General features: G+C 51.1%; 3 protein-coding genes across 3 annotated transcripts; 2 read left to right on the top strand and 1 right to left on the bottom strand.

The window, feature by feature from the left end:
• Positions 1 to 5,236: 5,236 nt before the first annotated feature.
• Positions 5,237 to 6,723, bottom strand: ERICH4 (glutamate rich 4). Its single transcript, XM_054582235.1, has 2 exons — positions 6,501 to 6,723; positions 5,237 to 5,464 (listed from the first exon to the last, which is right to left on the bottom strand). Exons 1-2 carry the CDS (start codon positions 6,666 to 6,668, stop codon positions 5,237 to 5,239), a joined length of 396 nt encoding a protein of 131 aa, XP_054438210.1. The 5' UTR covers positions 6,669 to 6,723.
• Positions 6,724 to 9,022: 2,299 nt separating this feature from the next.
• Positions 9,023 to 15,011, top strand: DMAC2 (distal membrane arm assembly component 2). Its single transcript, XM_054582222.1, has 6 exons — positions 9,023 to 9,065; positions 10,265 to 10,461; positions 11,933 to 12,013; positions 12,981 to 13,117; positions 13,220 to 13,382; positions 13,834 to 15,011. The coding sequence occupies exons 1-6, from the start codon at positions 9,048 to 9,050 to the stop codon at positions 14,009 to 14,011; spliced, it is 774 nt and encodes a 257-aa protein (XP_054438197.1). The 5' UTR covers positions 9,023 to 9,047; the 3' UTR covers positions 14,012 to 15,011.
• A 2,929-nt stretch (positions 15,012 to 17,940) lies between these two features.
• Positions 17,941 to 19,178, top strand: B3GNT8 (UDP-GlcNAc:betaGal beta-1,3-N-acetylglucosaminyltransferase 8). The gene has a single exon (XM_054582210.1). It carries the CDS (start codon positions 17,941 to 17,943, stop codon positions 19,132 to 19,134), a length of 1,194 nt encoding a protein of 397 aa, XP_054438185.1. The 3' UTR covers positions 19,135 to 19,178.
• The last annotated feature ends 305 nt before the right edge of the window (positions 19,179 to 19,483 follow it).

Raw genomic sequence — 19,483 nt, 5'->3', positions numbered from 1 at the left:
TCCCTCTCTTTCTTCCTCTCTTTCTTCTCTCTAAAAATAAAAAAAATTAATTTTTAAAAAGGAGGGTGTTTAACAAGGAGAGGGTGTAGAACTAAGGACTCAATACTGGACTTTGGAAATTTAGTTTTGGTTCTATTGACTATGACTGGCACAAAGGGCTCTCTCTGGCATTGGCCTGATGAAAGAAGTAACTCTTATGAATCTTATCTTTGCTTTACATCATTATCACCTGAAAATACTTTCAAAGGGGCAAGCTGGCTCTACACAGCAGCCAGAGGAAGCTTTTGAAACTTAATGCATGCCCCTTCCTGCTCAAAACAGTGCCACACTCTTGATTTAGAATAGGGCTTCTCAAACTGATCATTCAAAAGAAGCACCTGAGAATCTTATTAAATGCAGGTTCTGATTCAGTAGGTCTGGGGTGGGACCTGGGAATCAGCATGCCTACCAAGCTCCCAGGTGTAGCTTGTGGCAGTGTATTTTCCAAAAATGACCACAGCAATATTTCCTGTCCTGCATGCATTTCTCATAAGAAAACTTTAAGTCCATTTCCCATTGATTTAAACCAGGAAGGACTTTGTGATTGCCTTAACAAACGAAATGTAGTAAGAGCGACTGCGTGACTTCTGAAGGGAGACCATTCCAGGGGATGTGGCTTCGCCCTGGCTCATCTTTGGGACCCTGACCTTTGGAACCCACCCACCACGCTGTGTGAAAGCCCAATCTAGCCTACCTGGAGAGACCATGTGGGGAGGGGCAGAGGTCCCTAGGCAACAGCCAGCACCAACTTGCAGACTTGAGAGTTGAATGTGCCGTTGGATGATTCTAGCTGAACCTGAGATGAGCCATCCCTGCAGACTGCAGTTTTGTAAGCAAAATGCATTCTGCCATTATTTTAAAACAACTGAGTTTGGGGTTGTTTGCTATGAATAAGGAGGTAGCTGTAGCCCAGCTGACACTCTGGTCCAGCACCACACCTGGAGTAGCAAGAGCGTAGATCACTAGATCATCACGTGGCTTTTGTGTATGTTCATTTTCTGCTTATTATGCTCTTCCTATTCCCTCTCATTGCTTGGCTCACTTTTCCTCCTCTTCCATCCTCCTCTGAGAACACTTTCCAAATGTTTCAGGCCAGGCCTGTTGCCTCGTCTGAGAACCTTAAGTCAACTGTGCCTCTTCCATCCCAGCGCGGAACATCCTGACTGTCCCTGTGTGGTGAGGGTTTTCCTCCCCTTTTATACTGAAAGGGGAGGAGTCCAGGAAGGCAGGCCTGGTGCTGACTTGGCCATAGCTGGATGTGGCACAGTAACACCGGCACTGATTATTATACAGAGGGAACAGGCCACATCCACCCAAGTTCCCATAAATGTCACCTCCATGGTCCAGGCCATGGCTGAGAAGAACTGCCACCCACCATGCTGGAATTGCACAGCGTGCATTCCCTCCCAAGTCCTCCCTCCGGTTTCCCCTCAGTGCCTCTCCCCCAACCCCAGTCTCTTTCCCCCACAAGAAGCTTGGCAACTGTGAAGCATGACCCAAGCACATTTGGACGTAACTTCCAAGAGACGCCAGAGAGTCCAGCCTCTTTCTAGAGTGCCAAGAAAGGAGAAAGTTCTGCTCACTGCATGCTCTTGGGGTGTGTTTCCCCCCTCACTGGGTACTGGGGTTTGACTTTCAGCCTTCTCCTCAGCCTCCCCAGTACAGTAGAGCTCCCAGAAGCTATAGACCTGGCTATGATTGGCTAAGAAGGACCAGATTGGAGGTGGAGCTTGAACCCACAAACCCACTCAAAGCCCCCAGTCTTAGGGGGCTCCGCTGGACAAAAGCAAGCAGTTGCTTTTTTAAAAAAATAGTTTATTCATTTATTTTTATTGAGGGGAAGGTAGGGAGAGAAACGTCAACGTGTGGTTTCCTCTCAAGTGCCCCATACTAGGGACCTGGCCCGCAATTCAGGCATGTGCTGTGACTGGTAATCGAACTGGCGACCCTTTCATTCGCCGTATGGCACTCAACCCAAGAGCCACATCAGCCAGGGCAGGAAGCAGTCGTTTTTAAGAAGTAAGTCTCCATAGATAGGGACTCAGCACCTCTCCTGCCAACACCTCAATTCCCTGGGAACATCCTCACTCCCTAATAGAAAGGGCTTGGATGCAGAATTTCAAAAATGTCAGTGCGTCTGGTCTTGTGAATGCCCAAATATCTCCCCTGAAGTGATGTCTCTCCTAGGGCTGGAGCCCTCCACCTGCTGCCTTCGGAGTTTTTTCTGCAATTGTGGACCAAAGCAATAGTGACACCTGCAGATTGCTTTCCCTCAGCCACCATGTGCAATAACTGTCTGTCTCCTGCAGGCGGCGCTGTTTCATTTGCAAAACTCCTGAGAACATCTATAAACCCTTACTGCTCATCTGCTCACACCCACGCTCCGTTGTCAAATCTCTGAAATAATGCTGTGCAGTAGACACACAATGGGAGCTACCTGAGTAATTTTCATTTTCTTGCAGTCATGTTTAAAAATGTAAGAAGTGCCCTGGATGGTGTGGTTCAGTGGATTGAGCACTGGCCTGCTAACCAAAGTGTTACCAGTTCGATTCCCAGTCAGGGCATATCCCTGAGTTGCAGGCCAGGTCCCTGGTAAGGGGCATGCGAGATGCAATCACACATTGAAGTCTCTCTCCCTCTCTTTCTCCCTCCCTTCCCCTCTCTAAAAATAAGTAAATAAATAAAAATCTGTTAAAAAGAAAAAAATAAGAGACCCTGGCTGGGCAATTCAGTTGGCTATAGCATCATCTCAATATGCCAAAGTTGTGGATTTGCTCTCTGGTCAGGGCACATACAAGAATCAACCAATGAATTCCTAACAAAGCAGAACCACAAATCGATGTTTCTCTCTCTCCTCTTTTCTTTCTTGCTTTAAAACAAATGAATAATTTTTTTAATTTAAAAATAAAGCCCTGGCTGGTGCGGTGCAGTGCATTGAGCACCAGCCTATGAACCAACGGGTCGCTGGTTCGATTTCCAGTCAGGGCACTTGCCTGGTTTGCAGGCCAGGTCCCCATTAGGCATGAGAAGCAACCACATGTTGACGTTTCTCTCCCTCTCTTTCTCCCTCCCTTCCCCTCTCTAAAAATAAAATAAAAATAAAAATTTTTTTAAATAAATTAAATTTAAAAATAAAAATGTAAAAACAGATAAGCACTTGAAATGATGTTCAATATCTTTAAATATTGGGGAAATGCAAATCAAAACCACACTGAGATTCAAACTCACACCCATTAGGAATGTATTATGAAAAAAATAAAAAACAAAATAACAAGTGTTGGCATTGATGTGGAGAAATTAAAACTCCTGTGCACTGTTGGTGAGGATATCAAACGGTATGGCCATTGTGGAAAATGGTCTGCTGGTTCCTCAAATAATTAAACATAGAATTACTATATGACCCAGAATTCCACTTCTAAGTAGGCTAAAAAGAATTGTAAGCAAGAACTTGAACAGATATTTGTACACCTGTCATAATAGCATTATTCATACCAGCCAAAATGTAGAAACAACCCGTGTCCATGGACAGATGAATGATAAACAAAATGTGGAATATACACACTATGAGATATAATTAAGCATAAAAAAGGAAGAAAATTCTGACATGGGCTACAACATGGATGAACCTTAAAGACATTATGCTGAGTGAAATAAGCCAGATACAAAAGTACAAATACTATACGATCCTGTTGCTGATGAAAGTGGGCTGTTTTGCAGTGTTGCAGCAAAGGAATTTCAAAGGGCATGTGCATGGAGAAGTTTAACTGGAGTGGTAGTATTTTATTGTGGTAAAGGGAAATAATACACCATCAGGAATGTAGAGAGAGTACAGGCTCTAGCAGCAGCTGTCCCGAGATTTTTTATAATCCTGCATACATTTTCCTGGCTTTCAGTTACCGCCAAATGCAATGCAAACCAAACCACCAAATTCCTGACTCTTCCCAAGCCTGAGTTGGGCACTCCTCTTAACCAGCTTCATTCCTGGACCTAGCAGGTTCTGTACCCCTTACCAAATCCTATTCTTTTCCCGGATTTCCCCAGGCTAGATTCTTCCCCTTCGTTTTGCCATTTTGGCTTCTATTGTGCATGCGTAAAAGTTCTGTTATGTCATCTCATTTTTACTACCCATGTGCTCAGCAGAGGAATTTGCCCTCCTCCTCCCTCTGGTAATAAGGATATCAGGGGCGGCACCCCCAGGGAGGTTTTCCTGCCTGCTTTACTTTGGGCAGCAGTCCCCTGGAGTGTGTAAACATGTCTGTGAAACCTATAGCTTCCTAGTAGAAGGCCCAATATTTGACTCAGCTTCCCAGGTTATTAAGCTTGGATTCATCTCGCTAGTTTATTAAGCTCCATGTCTGATTCCCTTTGTTTTCCCTCTTTATTAATAACTAGCTAACTACCTATGCTAACAATCCCACTCACATGAGGTTCCTACAGTAGTCAAATTCATGGATGCACAAAGGAGAATGAAGGTTGCCAGGAGCTGGTGGAAGAGTAGCACAGAGAGCTGATTAATGGGTACCATTTCAGTTTTGCAAGATGAAAGGAGCTCTGGCATTGGACAGTGGTGACGGTTGCCCAACAATGTGAATGTACTTAACACCGCTGACCTGTACACTTAAAAATCGTTAAAATGGTTCATTTTAATGTATATTTTACCATAAAAATCTTAAATAAACAAGTAAAATTAATTTTAGTAATATTTTATCACAGTATACTCAAATATTATTTCAATATGTAATTTTTACGATTATTGGTTCATATTTCTGTTATGATACTAAGCCTTTGAAAAGTCTTCATTCACCACGTATGTCACACTTAGTATGCACCTCAGTTGGGACCAGCAAATGTCAAGTGCTCAGTAGCCACCTGAGGCCAGTGGATGGCCTTGATCTAAAATCTCATCTGCAAGCATTTCCATTCTGCTTGCAAAGATCCTCCTCCCCGGCAACACTCCCGCAGCTCATCTGCAAATATACCTGCAGTTATTCTGCAAGTTTAACCACATCATCTTCAACATGCCCACAGCTCACAGGCCAATCCCTGAATCTCATTGCACATCTTCAGAGGAAGCACTTGCTCAGGAACAGGTGTTGATTCCAAATCGACATTTGCAGGTTGTTCTGACCAGCAAATCACCCCTCTTTTTGCATAAATTTGCATAAAATTCCATATTCTGCTGGGAAACACGTTGGCTTCAGATAGTCATCTCAAAGTCAGGAAGGCGGTAGCCTGGGGCTGGGCAGGAGACTCCCATCGGTCCTTCCTCTTGTATCCCCTCAGGCTCTTCCTCCTCCTCTTCCTCAAGGGTCTCCTCATCTTCCTCTTCCAGGAAGGCAACCAGCTCCTCCCGAAGCACCCCCATTTCCAGCCCCAGGGTACACAGCTGGCCCAACAGCTGGACATCCACTCTGCGGAGGTTCCCCTGCCAGACAGAAGTGGGAGTCATGGGCATTCCCTCCCAGAGAGCATGCCCCCCTACCACAACCTGAGTGGGAGTAGGTTCAGCTCAAAATCTGACAAATATTCTTTGTTTGACCACATTTTAATAAGGCTCCTGAACCTTCTAGGCCCATCTGTGCACCTCCTTGTAAAATCCAGTGTAAACAAGAATCCCCATCCTCCATATCTGAACACTCTCCATATCTTATCTAATTGGGGTCCTTATGCTTCCACACCCACCAGGTGATGTCTGATCACCCTGGCCTGCCTTCCAGAGGAATGCTGCTGAGTCAGTTTACCCTAAAACCCCACTTCCTGCTGATGTAATTTTCCATCCGCTGACCCTCAGCTGCTCCTAGGCTGTAAATTTCCACTCGCCCATGCTTTACTTGGAGTTGAGCCCAATCTCTCTGCTCTACTGCAAAATCCCACACCAGTGGTCTCTATACTAGTCACCTTACTACCTGTAACATGTGTTCCTGGGCAGATCCTCTCCGTGTCCCTGGACCTGAGTTCCATTCTGCTTCTCCCAGTGTCTCTTGATCTCTGTCTCTATCTCTCCATTTCTTTGACCTTCACTGTTTCTACCTCTGTGTGTGTGTCTGACTCTTAACTCTCTTTCTCCTATTTCCCTTTCATGTTATCTGTCTCTCTGTCTCCACCTGTCTGTGTCTGTCTTTCCATATCCCTTTCTCTCTGTCTCGATTTTTCTGCCTTTCTCCCCATCTCTCTGTCTCTCATATTTAATCTGTTTCTCTGTCTTTGTTGCTATTCTCAATCTCTGATTTCCCTTTCTGTCTCTCTCTTTCTGCATCTATTTCTGTCTGTATTCCTGTATCTACTTTTCGGGTCTGTATCAGTCTGTCTGTCTGTCTGTCTCCGCTTCTATTTCTCTATTCATGTCTCTCAATTTTTGTCTCTCAATCTCCGGCCCATTCTATTTCCATGCATCCCATTCATTCATTCAGTCTATTGCCACCCCGTACTCTGCCTCTTGTCCCTCCAAACCCCTCACTCACCAGCTCCTCCCAGATCCACAGCAGACTCTCCCTGGCACCTTCAGTGTTTTCCTGTGGAAACATCTGGACAGCTCTACCTGATGTGGGGACACTCGTCAAGGCCCGGGGGAGTGAGCCCAGCTCTTGGGACAGCAGCCCAGCCTGCCTCAGCTGCCTCCACAGCTCCATAGTCTCTGAGCTGTAGCTGCCAGGAGCAGGAAGTAGCAAGGTCCAGAGTGACCCAGCCCCCTGGGAATCTGGGGGTGGGGGGAGTAAAGGGCAATGGAAGGGGGGTGGGAGGGTCTGACATAGCATCCCAAAGTCCATTCTCCAGTGTGAATCTGCATTTTTTTCTCTCTGAAGTCTAACCTCAACTCTGTTCACAGGGCGTGACTCCACCCATCCCTGCCCCCTCTCAGGTCTAACCCCTCCCTGTGTCTTGTGTTAATTGATGCCTGGCCCACTCCTGTCTAGCCCTCTCCTGGGTCCCTCCCACCACTCATCCTCAACCCCCAGCTCGCATCTTGCCTTTGCTGGCTCAGGCTATCCCAGGGCTTCCCAACCAGTGTGCCTGAGGAGCCAGGAGTGGCTCCAAGAGAATGACCCCTCAGCCGGGGTGCCTCAGTGTGCAGGCTGCTGGCTTACACTGAGCAGCCAGTGCTGCTGACTCAAGACTTGCCCAGAGACACTATCGCTATCAACGTTTGGCTCTGCCAGGGAAGAGGTTGGAACACACTGCAGGCCTCCCTCTGCTCGAGCCCCTCTGTCAGGTCCAGGGTGTTCAAATTCCATCAACCTGTCAATGGCTCCGAAGTCCCTGACTCCAGTCCTGACACCCCTCCTGAGCTCTAGACCCCTACCAGCATCTCCAGCTGGATGTCTCAAGGTGAATATGGTCAAAACCGAACTCTCAGTAGGGACCCACCACACTGTATTAGATTCCTGGTGCTGCTGTAACAAATTACCACAAACTTAGTGGCTTAAAACAGACAAAGTTATTCTCTTAAAGTTCTAGAGGTCAGAAGCCTAAAGTGGGTTCACAGAGCTGGACTCCTTCTGGAAGCCCTAGGGGAGACTCTGTTTCCTAACCTTGCCCAGTTTACAAGAGCCACCGCGTTCCCTGGCTCCTAGCCCCTTCCCTGCATCGCTCCCATCTTCAGGACTCTCCTGCCTCCATTTTATAGTACCCTCGTGATTACATTGGGCCCACCTTAATTATGCAGGATCATCTCCTCATCTTAAGATTTTTACCTTAAAAACACCTTCTGTTTACCATAGAAAGTAACACAGCCACAGGTTCCAGGGATCAGAACGTAGATCTCTGGGGTGAGGGGGTCATTTTCAGCCTACCACATCTGTCCTTCCGAACACTTGCTGCTCCCCCAGTTTCCCCATTTTCATGAGTGGAATCACTATCTTTTTAGTTTCTCCAGCTGTTGGCTTGACCTTCCAAACAAACTCATAACCTGAGCACTTCTTACCGTTTCCATTGCCCCATCCCTGCTCCGGTCCCCGTTCTCCGCTGGTCTGGATGATTACAGCAGCCTCTTTGTTGCCCCCGTTTCCCCCCTTGCCCTCTAAGATCTGTTTTCAGCTGGACAGAAATGATCTTCACAAAATCTAAACCACACGACTGTGTTGTGGAGGCAATAAGCTCCTGCCAGGCCTGCACAGCCTGCTCCCTGCCCACCTCTCTGGCTTCTCTCTCTCTCTGCAGGGTGGCTCCCACCTCTGGGTCCTGGCACTGGCTGTAACCTCTGCCCGGAACACTTTCCTCCCGATCTTTGAGTTTCCTCCACATAAATGTCATCTCCTCAGAGAGGCTTTTCCCAATGGCCCTATAGCGCAGTCACCCCCTATTATGTTACCGGGTTTTATCTGTGTTATCAAATGCTATGTGACATTATCTTGCTTATTCATTTGTTTCTTATCCACCCTCTCCTTGCCTGGAATATTGACTCCCTGAGAGAAGGGCTGGGTCTGTCCTGTTCACCATGCTAACCTCGGCACCCAGAGCAGTGCCTGCCCTGTGGTACATGTCAGTAAATTATTTGTGGAATGAATAAATGATTCTATCCGCAAGACCTCACATTGAATCTTCACTCTAAGATCTAGCCTTTAACTTCAGACTGAAATCACAAACACATCAGAGTACTAATCTTGAGAATTTACCTCCATCTCTTACCCTGAAGGCTAACCTCGCCACCCACTCTACCTTTTTCTTTTCCAGGGAGAAAGAATGCCAGTCAGCTTTTAGGCACATCATTCACTTTTGTAAGGAGGTAACTGGTAAGAGCTGGGGACCAGGGTCGCTCAGGGGAACTGTGACTGCAGTCAGAGGGAAGGAAAGTATTCAAACAGGAACGACTGCTCACCCTCGCCTAGGGGAAGGCTAGAGTCCCACTATAAGGCCTACAGACACGGCACTCATGAGAAATCCCTAAATCCTGCAACGGTAAAACGAGTGCGCCTTTAAGAAGGAGTGACTATAAAAAATACATCGAAGACAGAGCCAGGTGGGCGGGATCAGGAAAGACAGGCCCCTTCCGGTTCTGTAATCCCAACAAGATGGCGGCGCCCAGGGCGGTAGGTGACCGGAGTTCCTTGAGCTTCCAAGTTGAAGCCCGCCCTGCTGCCTCTGCCTTCAGGGCCTCTGTCGGCGCCCAGGGATTAGGAGCGGGGCAGCTGGAGGCGCCTCCCGCTGGGCCTCGTGCTGGCAGTGAAGAAATGTAGCTGTTGGGGGCCGGGAAGGACGGGTGAGGGTCGCAGGCTGCTGAGGAGCTTCAGAGACGAAGAGGAGGCGGGCATTTAGCGGAAAGAAACCAATGCGGAAGCAGGGAGTGCGCCCGAAGAGCGCGCACCCCGCCAATCACAGGGAGGGATTGGACTGCCCGCTCTGGGGGCGGGTTGGCAGGCTAGAGTGGGACCTGCGAGGGAAAGAGAAAGAGGGCGGGGAAGGCGTTGGTCGGGCGAAGCGGAGGATGCCGACAGACGCAGGTGAGGGGAACTCCTGGGAGACTTGGGAATTTTGATAGAAGACCAAAGAGATTATGAGGGGCGAGGGCACCGGCTGGTAAATATTGTAGTTCGAAGGAAAGAACGTGGGGGGCATTAAGGGGAGAATTTGCGGTATTCATAGAATTTAGAAAGAATTGGGTAAAATGCAGGAATGAATTTAGGGAAAATTAAAGTAAGAAAGTAAAAGTTTGGGAGTTTACGAGGAATTTTTACGGAAAATAGGATTTGGGGGAAACAATTTTGGTTAAAGGAAAAGAAACTGGGGCACACTAAGAGAAGACTCTGAGGGGAAATTGAAGGAAGAGTGTGAGGGTTTTATGAGGTAAGTTAAGGGTGGTTTGGAAAGAAATCAAGATTATAGTTTGGGAAAATAAATAGGTTATTCACGAAGACTCCAGGGAGAATTGGATAAAATTAAGGGGAGAATTTGTGGGAAATTAAGAAGTCAGATAATGGAGGTTTTGAGAGAAAGTAAGGATTTGAGGCGGCGGGGCAGGGGACAGGAGGAGAACTTGGGAAAACCAAGAAAGTTTGGATAAACCAAAGAGAGAGTTTAGGGTTGATTAAGAGGAAGAGCTTGGAGGAATACATGGAAGGAAAGTTGGGAATCCCAAACGCAGAATTTGGAAGTTCTGAAAGGAGAATTCAGAGAAGCAGGAAGCACGGGGGGGGGGAGGCAAGTTCATGGACTAAGAACAGAACAGAAGGGTGAAGCTCTGTCTCACAGGAGGCGCCCGAGGCTCAGCCTGTCCTCTCTTCCTCCCCAGTCCCTGAACCTGGTGGCCCCGGTATGGAAGGGGCTTCCCAAGGGCACTCGTGGTCTGAGCAGTGCACTGGCCCCAGAGGGCAATCAGAGGAAGGGGAGAATGCTGCTCCAGTTCCTGGCTGACCGCTTCTACGACGTGCAGGCTCTGAGAGAGTACTTGTTCCAAAAGCGATTGTCAAAGGTGCACCGGGAAAATCGGTGAGAACCCCAGGCCTGCAAGACCCTGCTGCTGTGGCCTCACTGGCCAGCACGTAGATCTTGCCCTTGCCGCTCCCAGGTAGCCCTGTGGCTTCCAATAAACACTAGCCAGGCCAACTTGTATTTTGATCTCTAGCTCATACCCGTCCCAAGAACTCCAGTTCATCTCGGCAACCTGCTGCCCACCAGCTCCTCTTGGTCTAGCTGGCACCTCAGACCTAACATAGTTTACAGCAAACCCTTGATTGCACCCTAAAAAGTCTTAGGGTGCTCACCCCCAAGCCTTCCCCATCACAGTAAACAGCACCACTGCCCACCCAGTTGTTCAGGCCAAATTCTAAGAAGTCATCCCTGATTCCTGTCTTTGCTTCTCTGCCTTCTACATCTACTCCATCAATAATATACTAGACTATCCCAAATCGACCACTTCCTACCTCCTTCATTGTTTGTAGCCAGGGCTGAGCCCCTTCATTTTATGGTTTGATTACTGCAGTAATCGTACTGGTCACTTTTGCCCCCTGTAGTCTATTAATAGGCTACAAAGCAGCCAAAGGACTCTTAAGAAAGTAAAAGAGAGAACATTATCACCTTGTTTGAAACCCTCAGATGGTTTCCAACTTCAACTAGAACAAAAGCTAAACTCCAAAGCCTAAAACCTGGTACCTACTGAGCTTTGAGAGGCCCGCCAGGGACTCCCCTCACCCTTGCACCATGACATCTTTATTGCTTTTTATTCATCCTAATTCAAGCCTCTGGGTCTCTTTTTTTTTTTTTTTTTTTTTTTAGATTTTTATTTTTAGAGAGAGGGGAAGAGAGGGAGAGGGAAATCAATGTGCAAGAAAAACATCCATCGGTTGCCTTTCGCACACCCCCAGCTGGGGACATGACCCACAACCCAGGCATGTGCCCTGACTAGGAATTGAACCACCAACCTTTCAGTTCACAGGCCAGCACTCAGTCCACTGAGCCACACCAGCCAGGGCTCAAGCCCCTGACTCTTGCACTAGCTGTTCCTTTGGCCTGGCAGTTTCGTGCCTTGACCTCTGCTTTCCTTCCCATCACTCACCCACCACTTCCCCGAAGTGTCACCTCCTCCAAGAAGCATTTCTTATCAACTGAACTAAATCCGCTTCCTCCAACGGCATCCCTGACTGAAGCCACTCTTTAGTGCTTGCGTTTTACTTTCATCCTGGAATTGATAGTCTGAAATTTGCTCTTCCTGGCTTGTTTGTTTCTCCCTGTAAAATAACTTCAGAAGGGCAGAGACACTTACCCGCCTTGGTCACCACTTCCCCTGCCCCAGTGCCCAGCTTAATAGGCCCTCAATGAATATTTGCAGCTTGACTCAGTCTGTCTATCTGTTTGTCTGTCTGTCCTGATGCCGTGGACTCTGACTCTCTCAGCAGACCGCAGCATGCCATGGGGTGTGGTGCTCCCCAGGCCTTACCCTCAGTAACTGTTCTCTTGGCAGATCCTTCACCTACATCAAGGAGCGATACGGCCCATACATCGCAGGTGCCTATTTCGTCCTGAAGCAGGGAGGCGCAGTCAAGTATGACAGCAAAGGTGTCAAAACGGGGGGTTGGGGGACGCCACACATCCTCTCAGCCTCGGGCTCTTCAGTCAGGCAGGCTTCCTTGTGAGTCCACCAGTCTCTGCCTCCTACTGGCTGTGTGGCTTCCGGCTTGGTCCCGAGCTTCGGTTTTGTCATCTGTAAAGTGAAATGGTAGCTGTAGCTAACCTGCAAACACATCTTGCAATGTAAACACTAGTAGCAAGATCTGGCACTGCACATGTGCTCAATAAATACTAGTTTCTTTTTCTCTCCTCCTTCCCCCTTCTTTATTTTTTTTAAAATTTTATTTATTTTTAGGGAGAGGGGAAGGGAGGGAGAAGGAGAGAGAGAGAAACATCTTTTGGTGGTTTTTCCCATGCCCCCAACTGGGGACCTAGCCTGCAACCCAGGAATGTGCCTTGACTGGGACTAGAACTGGCAATCTCTTGGTTTGCAAGCTGGCACTCAATCCACTGAGCCACACCAGCCAGGGCCCCCTTACTTCCTCCAACCTTTGGGGATTTTCCCCCTTTTCCTTCTTTTTTGAAAAGCACAATTTATGTAGACTTCACCTACCTCTCACTTTGTTCTAATTAGAATTTGTACTTGGTTTGAGCACTTCCTCCAGCACCTTCCTTAGAAGCGGTGTACATGTCTGAAAATGTCTCAACTTTTGCCCATCTACAAAGGTTCATATATTGTAGCTCTTTTCTCTTACATTATCAGTAATGTCTGTAGCCCTCAGCTTCCAGGTGCATGAAATTGGCCAAACAGTCCATCTTTGGGATTATCAGGGCATCTAATGAGACTAGACATCTACATCCCTTCAAACAGGGCTGTAGAACAAGTGCACAGACACAATACCATTGCTGTATTATACGGGGCTGGGGCGTGCTCTCGAGAGGCTGCAGGCTTGGGGACAGGCAGGGAACCCACTGGCACCCCTTCTCTCCCTGCTTTCCAGGTTCCAGGGCAAGGAGTGGATTCGGTCCCATGGGCGTCGCCCCTCTTTTTTGGAGTTGGTGAATTTCCAGGCTGTACCTGTGGAGTCTGTGGATGCCAGTGACTGTGCCATCAATTATGAGGGCCTGGGTAACCTCTGTGAGTAGAGTGGATGGGGTAGAGCTGGGCAAGGCTCTGCATTTTCCCTTTCGTGGTGGGTTCAGAAAGGCCTCAATGCCATCTGCGCTCTCGCCCCTACAGTGGCCCTAAAGGAGCTGCAGTTCCTGTCGCTGCAGCGCTGTCCCCATGTGGATGACTGGTGTCTCAGCCGTCTCTACCAGCTGGCCGACTCATTGCAAGAGCTCTCGCTGGCAGGTTGCCCCCGAATCTCCGAACGGGGACTCGCCTGCCTCCACCACCTCCGGTGAGATCTCAGCTCAGCCTGGGCGCCCCCAAGCTAGGGCAGGGGCTCCCACCCAGCTCACAAACGGGAAAGCGGGGAGGGGGCTGTGTCAGGCAGTTCCCCGTCTCCCTGCCTCCATGACAAACCTAGAGTGTTTGTGGAGGGTAAGCACAGATGAGCAGTGGCAGTGAGTCTCTGGGGAAATTAAAGGACTCCTACTAGTTTTTCTTCCTTTTGGCCTTAGTGAAAACTCCATGATATTTACATTTTTGCAGAATCATAGGACCCAGAGGTGCCTGTTTGCAGTTAGCAAGGTGAATTTCATAGACTGGGACAGCTCTAACATTTTCTGGGCAGTTAAAAATTTTTACTTCAAGAAGCTAGGGACTGAGTGGGGACTGGTGCACCCCTCCATATACTCTCATAGAGATGCTGTTCTCATGCGGCCTCCCCCTTTCTTACTTCCTCTCAGGAACCTCCGTAGGCTGGACATCTCAGACCTCCCTGCTGTGTCCAACGCGGGCCTCACTCGGATCTTGGTGGAGGAGATGCTGCCCAACTGCGAGGTTCTAGGGGCTGAGTGGGCTCACGGCCTGAAGTCGAGGCCAGAGAAGCAGCCTCAGGACACAGCCAGCCCCATCCCTGCCTAGGCTCTGACCCCCACCCCATCGAGCTGGATCTCAGCGGGGCTGTGTTGAGTATCTTACAGTTCTCTCTCTGAGGCTTCCAGTTGGGCTTACTCATCATAAGGGTTGGGGGGCATGAGGGGTGTGGCGCTGGCAGGTCGGGAAGGACAGCATGTGGTCCCCACCTCATAGGTGCCTGGCTGAAGGTCACAGCTCCTTTCATCCTGTCAGGCAGCCCTTCCCACACACCTCTCCTAGTTCCAGAATAACCTCCTCCTGCCTCCCCAGGCCTGGGGCAGGTAAGGACTCCCGAATGCAAGTAGCCACAAGAAGCTTCGTTCCCCTGGTGGCCTCCCCACATTGCCCACTACTGTGCCAAGAGGCTGCTCTCAGATTATCCTTACTTAGGTGTGCTGCTGTTTCCTGCATTCCATGAGGATGGCGGTTCTGTGTGGGACGAGCCAGCTCACTGCAGGGTGCAGCATCCATGGCCCATACTCACTAGGCAGTAGCGCTCCAAGGCCTGTGGTGTTCCTGTTTACTGAATTCAGGTTCAAGCTCAGCATTTTTGTCTACATTGTGAAAACTGATTTGGGCCTTTGAAATGTTTTCCCTTCACTAACTTGCATAAGCTTTGTCAGTAGGAGGCGCTTGAGAGACATTGCAGGAGTTCCTGTTCACGTGTGCTTGCTCCGTGGCTCCTGCAGCACATGTAGCTTCTCCAGTGCCAGGTGGTCAGCAGCCTCCCCGGGCTTCCTGCCCCACCTCACAGTTTCCCCGAGGGGGCCCTCCACGGAGGCACCTCCCTGTGCATGACTCTCCACCACAGCCCAACATTTCCAGTAAATTCCAAGGCACCTTACCAATGAATCCTTCACCACTTCAATTCGCTGTTGAAATCAATAATTCTTTATATTAAACTTTCCCTATTCAAATTACTGTGGTTTCTTTTTTTTCCCCTCTCCTGATTGGATCCTGATACAGCATTGGTATTCAGAGTGTTCCGGGAGATAGCCTCACAGAGATGGGGTTTAGGGGTCAGGTGCCGAAAGTCCATAGCATGCCGTGGCCTCACATCAGGCCGTCACGGGGTTTGCTGTGAGGAAGCGCCAGCTGAAGCACATGCCCAGGAGCCCCTCTGGCAGCAGCACTTGACTGTTGTGGCAGTAATGACCATTCTAAAGATAGGTGTTGGGCAGATTCTTTGCAGTGCCCTTGAGTGCTTACAGATAGACAAGGACAAGCTCAGGTCTGTCACCGCACACTAAGTCACAATCAGGACTGGAGCACTTCTGTAACAGCCCCCAAAAGTTCTGCCGCAGGGCAGATAGTACTGAAAATACAATACAGCATTGAAGTTTGCAGGTCAATGATGGTGGAATTCCCAGCTTCCTAAAGTGAAAGAATATCAGTACCCTGTACCAGTGACCCCGTACATACCTGGGGTCAAACCTCAGCATGCCCCCGCTAGGATTATCTGTCCAGTGCTGATTTTCTCCCAAGTTTGAATAAAGGAGCCCATGCGACCAGTTGGAGAAAGAATGCGGGGGAAGTACGGTCATTATGACCCAGGAGGCAAGAGCTCGTACACTAGAAGGATTGCAAGACTTTCAAATACATGTACAGCCAGAAACCCGGGGAAATGGGTGGGTTTTAAGGGTGTGACACCAGTGAGGGTGGGTGTAAACGGGGGCCAGGTTCACTGGTCCAGGGTACTTAGACATTCTGGATTTAATGAGTTAGCTTGTGTAGCTGGGTGTGGTTCTAACAGCTTCCTCAGTTGGGTGCCTTGGACTCAACAGTGGCCTACAGTTAATGAGGCCAGAAGCCAGAAGGCGTCCACAGGCTTAGTGGGGATGTTGGGCTGGTTGACCATGCTCTGCATGTCTCCCCCAGCCCCAACTCTTCCACAAGAAGGCACTTCAAGTCATTCTTGATATTCACCTTTCCCTGTTCCCATTGCTGTATGCTTTGCCTCCTGATTGGACCCAGACTAATGCACAGAGCAACCAAAATTGTGCCCTCTGAGATTCCCAAACACTCCCAGGAGGGGTATTGCCCCCTATAGAGAACCTGCATGCCCTGGGAGTAGCTAGCTGAGCCAAAAGAGCTCAGAGGGCCTAGACCCCTCGCTCCCAGCCCCAAAGGAGGTGGGCTTGGACCCCCACCATGGGTGCTTAGGCCCTTGGCCCCAGCCCCTGGCTGTCATTTCCCACCCTAGCTTTTAGTCCATTATCATTCCCTACTTCCTCCACATTGTCTTCCTCCAACTGGTCCCATGGGCTCCATTATTCAAACTTAGGAGGAGAAAGTCAGCAATGGACAGATAATCAACTGCTGCTGTTAACGGACGGACAATCTGTAACACAGTCCTCCCCAGCCTCAGGTCAGGTGAAAGAGGTCAGGCCAGGCTTAGTGCCTGACCCCCTTCCAGGAGGTCTGGGATGAGGAGGCCCCACCTGCCTGCCTCCCCAGACAGCAGAAGCCCTGGGAGAGCATCGATGTAAACACAGGTAGACACCCTCTCCTGTCCCTGGGGGGCTGGATGTGAATGTTCAAGAGTCCCTGTGCAGTGTGGGCTGGGTTGCGGCCTAGGAATGGGTTACGCCCTGCTGGTCAGGCAGCAGGCGCCACAGGGGATGGATGTGCAGAGACGCTCGCTCCAAGGCTCCCTCTGTGCCTGCCCCTTCTCCCTCCATCTGGTTCTCTCCTGCTCCTCCCTGGCTCCTTTCCCCTCCTCTCCCCGGATCTGGCTCTGTTCGCTGGCTCCCTCTTCTGACCCCATTGGAGTCCCTACTCTAAATCTTCCCCTCCATTTTCCCCCACAGGGGCTTCCAGTCCCCCCCTTATCTCTGGCTCACTGTCTCCATTTCTCTCCCCTTGTCCCCACTCTCTCCCTGCAGTGCTCTCCTCTGCACCCCCAAGTCCATCTCGTCTTTCCTTTCCGCCTGCCCCTGAGGGTCTCCCTGTCTCTTCCCCTCCTCACCTCTACCCACCTCCTCTACCCACCCTGACTCTGGGCAGCGACACTCTCCCGCCCCCACCATCTCTGGCAGGCTGACCCATTCCCTCTCAGCACATTCTCCACCGCCTCCTGTGACCGAGCACCAGCCCTTCGCCTCTCGCTTTGCCACTGGGACTGTACTGTGCCTGTCCCTGGGCCATTCCACCACTACCCAGCCCCAGCTCAGGCCTGGCTCTCGCTCTCACCCTCCCTGGGACTCTCCGCAAGCCCCTGGTTCTCCCCTGCCAGGCCTCGCCCAGTGCCCCGTCTCTGCAGCCAATCCTGCACCCTTCCCTGGCTCACCAGAAAACCAGCCCAAACACGCCAGAGCCCCATCTCTCAAGTTGGTCTCCTGCTCTCCCCCACTCCTCCCCCTTCCTCGGCACCGCCCGGGCCCCGGAGGCCTTCCTTGCTCCCCGCCCAGCCCCGCCCCGCCCCGCCCCGCCCCTCTTGACGGGCTGGGCTGCGCTGAAGAACGACACAGCCACAGCTGCCGGACCAGAGCACAAGGGAGGGAGCTGGGAGGGCCTGACCAGACGCCTGGGGCGCCAGAGCCAGACCCAGAGGTAAAAAGAAGGGTGCATACCCTGGCTCCCCAGTCCTCAGGGTGGGGACAGCTGGGTACAGGGAGCTTGGATTTCTGTGATACAAAGGAGCTGACCCCAGAGATCCTGATTTCTGGTGAGGCGGATGAATGGGGGAGTGGGGAACAGGCAGGTGGAAGGAGTTGGGCTGAGTGAAAAAAGCAGATGTTGGAATGGGACTGGAGCCGGGATTCCGGGTCCAGGAATAGGGGAAGAGAAAAGGGTCTTGGTTGGGGGCTGGTTTAGGGTCTGGGACTAAGAGGCCATCACAGGGATTGGTGGGGACTGTGAAGGCCCACCCTGCACTCAAAGGGCTGTCTGCCTCCCCTGCAGCCCCCGTGGCCGCTCCTTCCCTGGGCCGGGTCATGCGCTGTCCCAAGTGCCTTCTCTGCCTGTCAGCACTGCTCACGCTCCTGGGCCTCAAAGTGTACATCGAGTGGACATCAGAGTCTCGGCTGAGCAAGGCCTACCTGGGACCCCAGGGCACCCTGCCAGTCCTCCCGCCCGCCAGTCCCGAGCCCACCCTGCCGGCGAACCTTTCAGCCCGTCTGGGCCAGACTAGCCCACTGTCCTCAGCTTACTGGAACCAGCAACAGTGGAGGCTGGGGGCCCTGCCCAGTGGGGACAGCACTGAGGCGGGGGGCTGCTGGGCCTGGGGAGCTGCCGCCGCTGCCGAAGTACCCGATTTCACCTCCTACCCCGAGGACCTCCGCCGCTTCCTGCTGTCAGCAGCTTGCCGGAACTTCCCTCGGTGGCTGCCTGAAGGTGACAGTGGCCAAGTGCCCAGCTGTGGGGAAACCGACATCCCCTACCTGCTACTGGCTATCAAGTCGGAACCAGGGCGCTTCGCTGAACGACAGGCTGTGAGGGAGACCTGGGGTGGTCCCGCTCCTGGAATTCGGCTGCTCTTCCTTCTGGGGTCCCCAGTGGGTGAGGGAGGCCCTGACCTTGGCCCTCTGGTGGCCTGGGAGAGCCGGCGTTATAGGGACCTGCTGCTCTGGGACTTCTTGGATGTTCCCTTCAATGAGACACTCAAGGACCTGCTGCTGCTCTCCTGGCTCATCCACCACTGCCCCAGAGTGAGCTTTGTCCTACAAGCTCAGGATGATGCCTTTGTGCACACTCCTGCCCTTCTCGACTACCTGCGGGCCCTGCCAGCCAGCTGGGCCCGAGGCCTCTACCTGGGTGAGGTCTTTACCCAGGCCAAGCCCCTCCGGAAGCCTGGAGGGCCCTTCTATGTGCCTGGATCCTTCTTTGAAGGTGACTACCCGGCTTATGCCAGCGGGGGTGGCTACATCATCGCTGGGCGCCTGGCACCCTGGCTACTGCAGGCGGCGGCCCGTGTGGCACCGTTCCCCTTCAACGACGTCTACATTGGCCTGTGCTTCCGTGCTCTGGGCCTGGTGCCCAGGGCCCACAAAGGCTTCCTCACAGCCTGGCCAGCAGACCGCCCGGCTGACCCCTGTGCTTTCCGCGACCTGCTGCTGGTGCGACCCCTCACACCTCAGGACAGCGTTTGGCTCTGGAAACACCTGCAGGACCCTCAGCTCCATTGCTGAGCCTCAGTGGGGTCAGAAGGGGAAGGCCAACCTGGCCTGGGCCCTGGGCAGGGCCTTCGTGCCTGCCCTTTGCTCAGCTGCTCCTAGGCCTTAGTGAGGGAGGAGGTCTTGGAAACACGGCCACTTGAGCCCCTCCTGGGCCAGCCCAGGCTATGGGACTGGACAACAGGAAGCACAAGACTGTTTTTGTTTACCTTTTGTTTTTGAACAATATGCACTCTCCATCCTGAGGCCTGGAATTGTCTTTGCGCCTGGGGGGCCCCAGAGAAGTTTACAAGAACAGAGTTCAGCCAACTATACCCTGCACACCCTGCCATTTATACGACACCCTCCCCATTCTCATAGACAG

The sequence above is a fragment of the Pteronotus mesoamericanus genome, unplaced genomic scaffold (assembly GCF_021234165.1).
Source record: "Pteronotus mesoamericanus isolate MK-2021 breed Mesoamerican mustached bat unplaced genomic scaffold, CSHL_Meso_final contig_1176, whole genome shotgun sequence".
NCBI lineage: Eukaryota > Metazoa > Chordata > Mammalia > Chiroptera > Mormoopidae > Pteronotus > Pteronotus mesoamericanus.
This window is presented reverse-complemented; position numbering and strand designations above follow the sequence as displayed.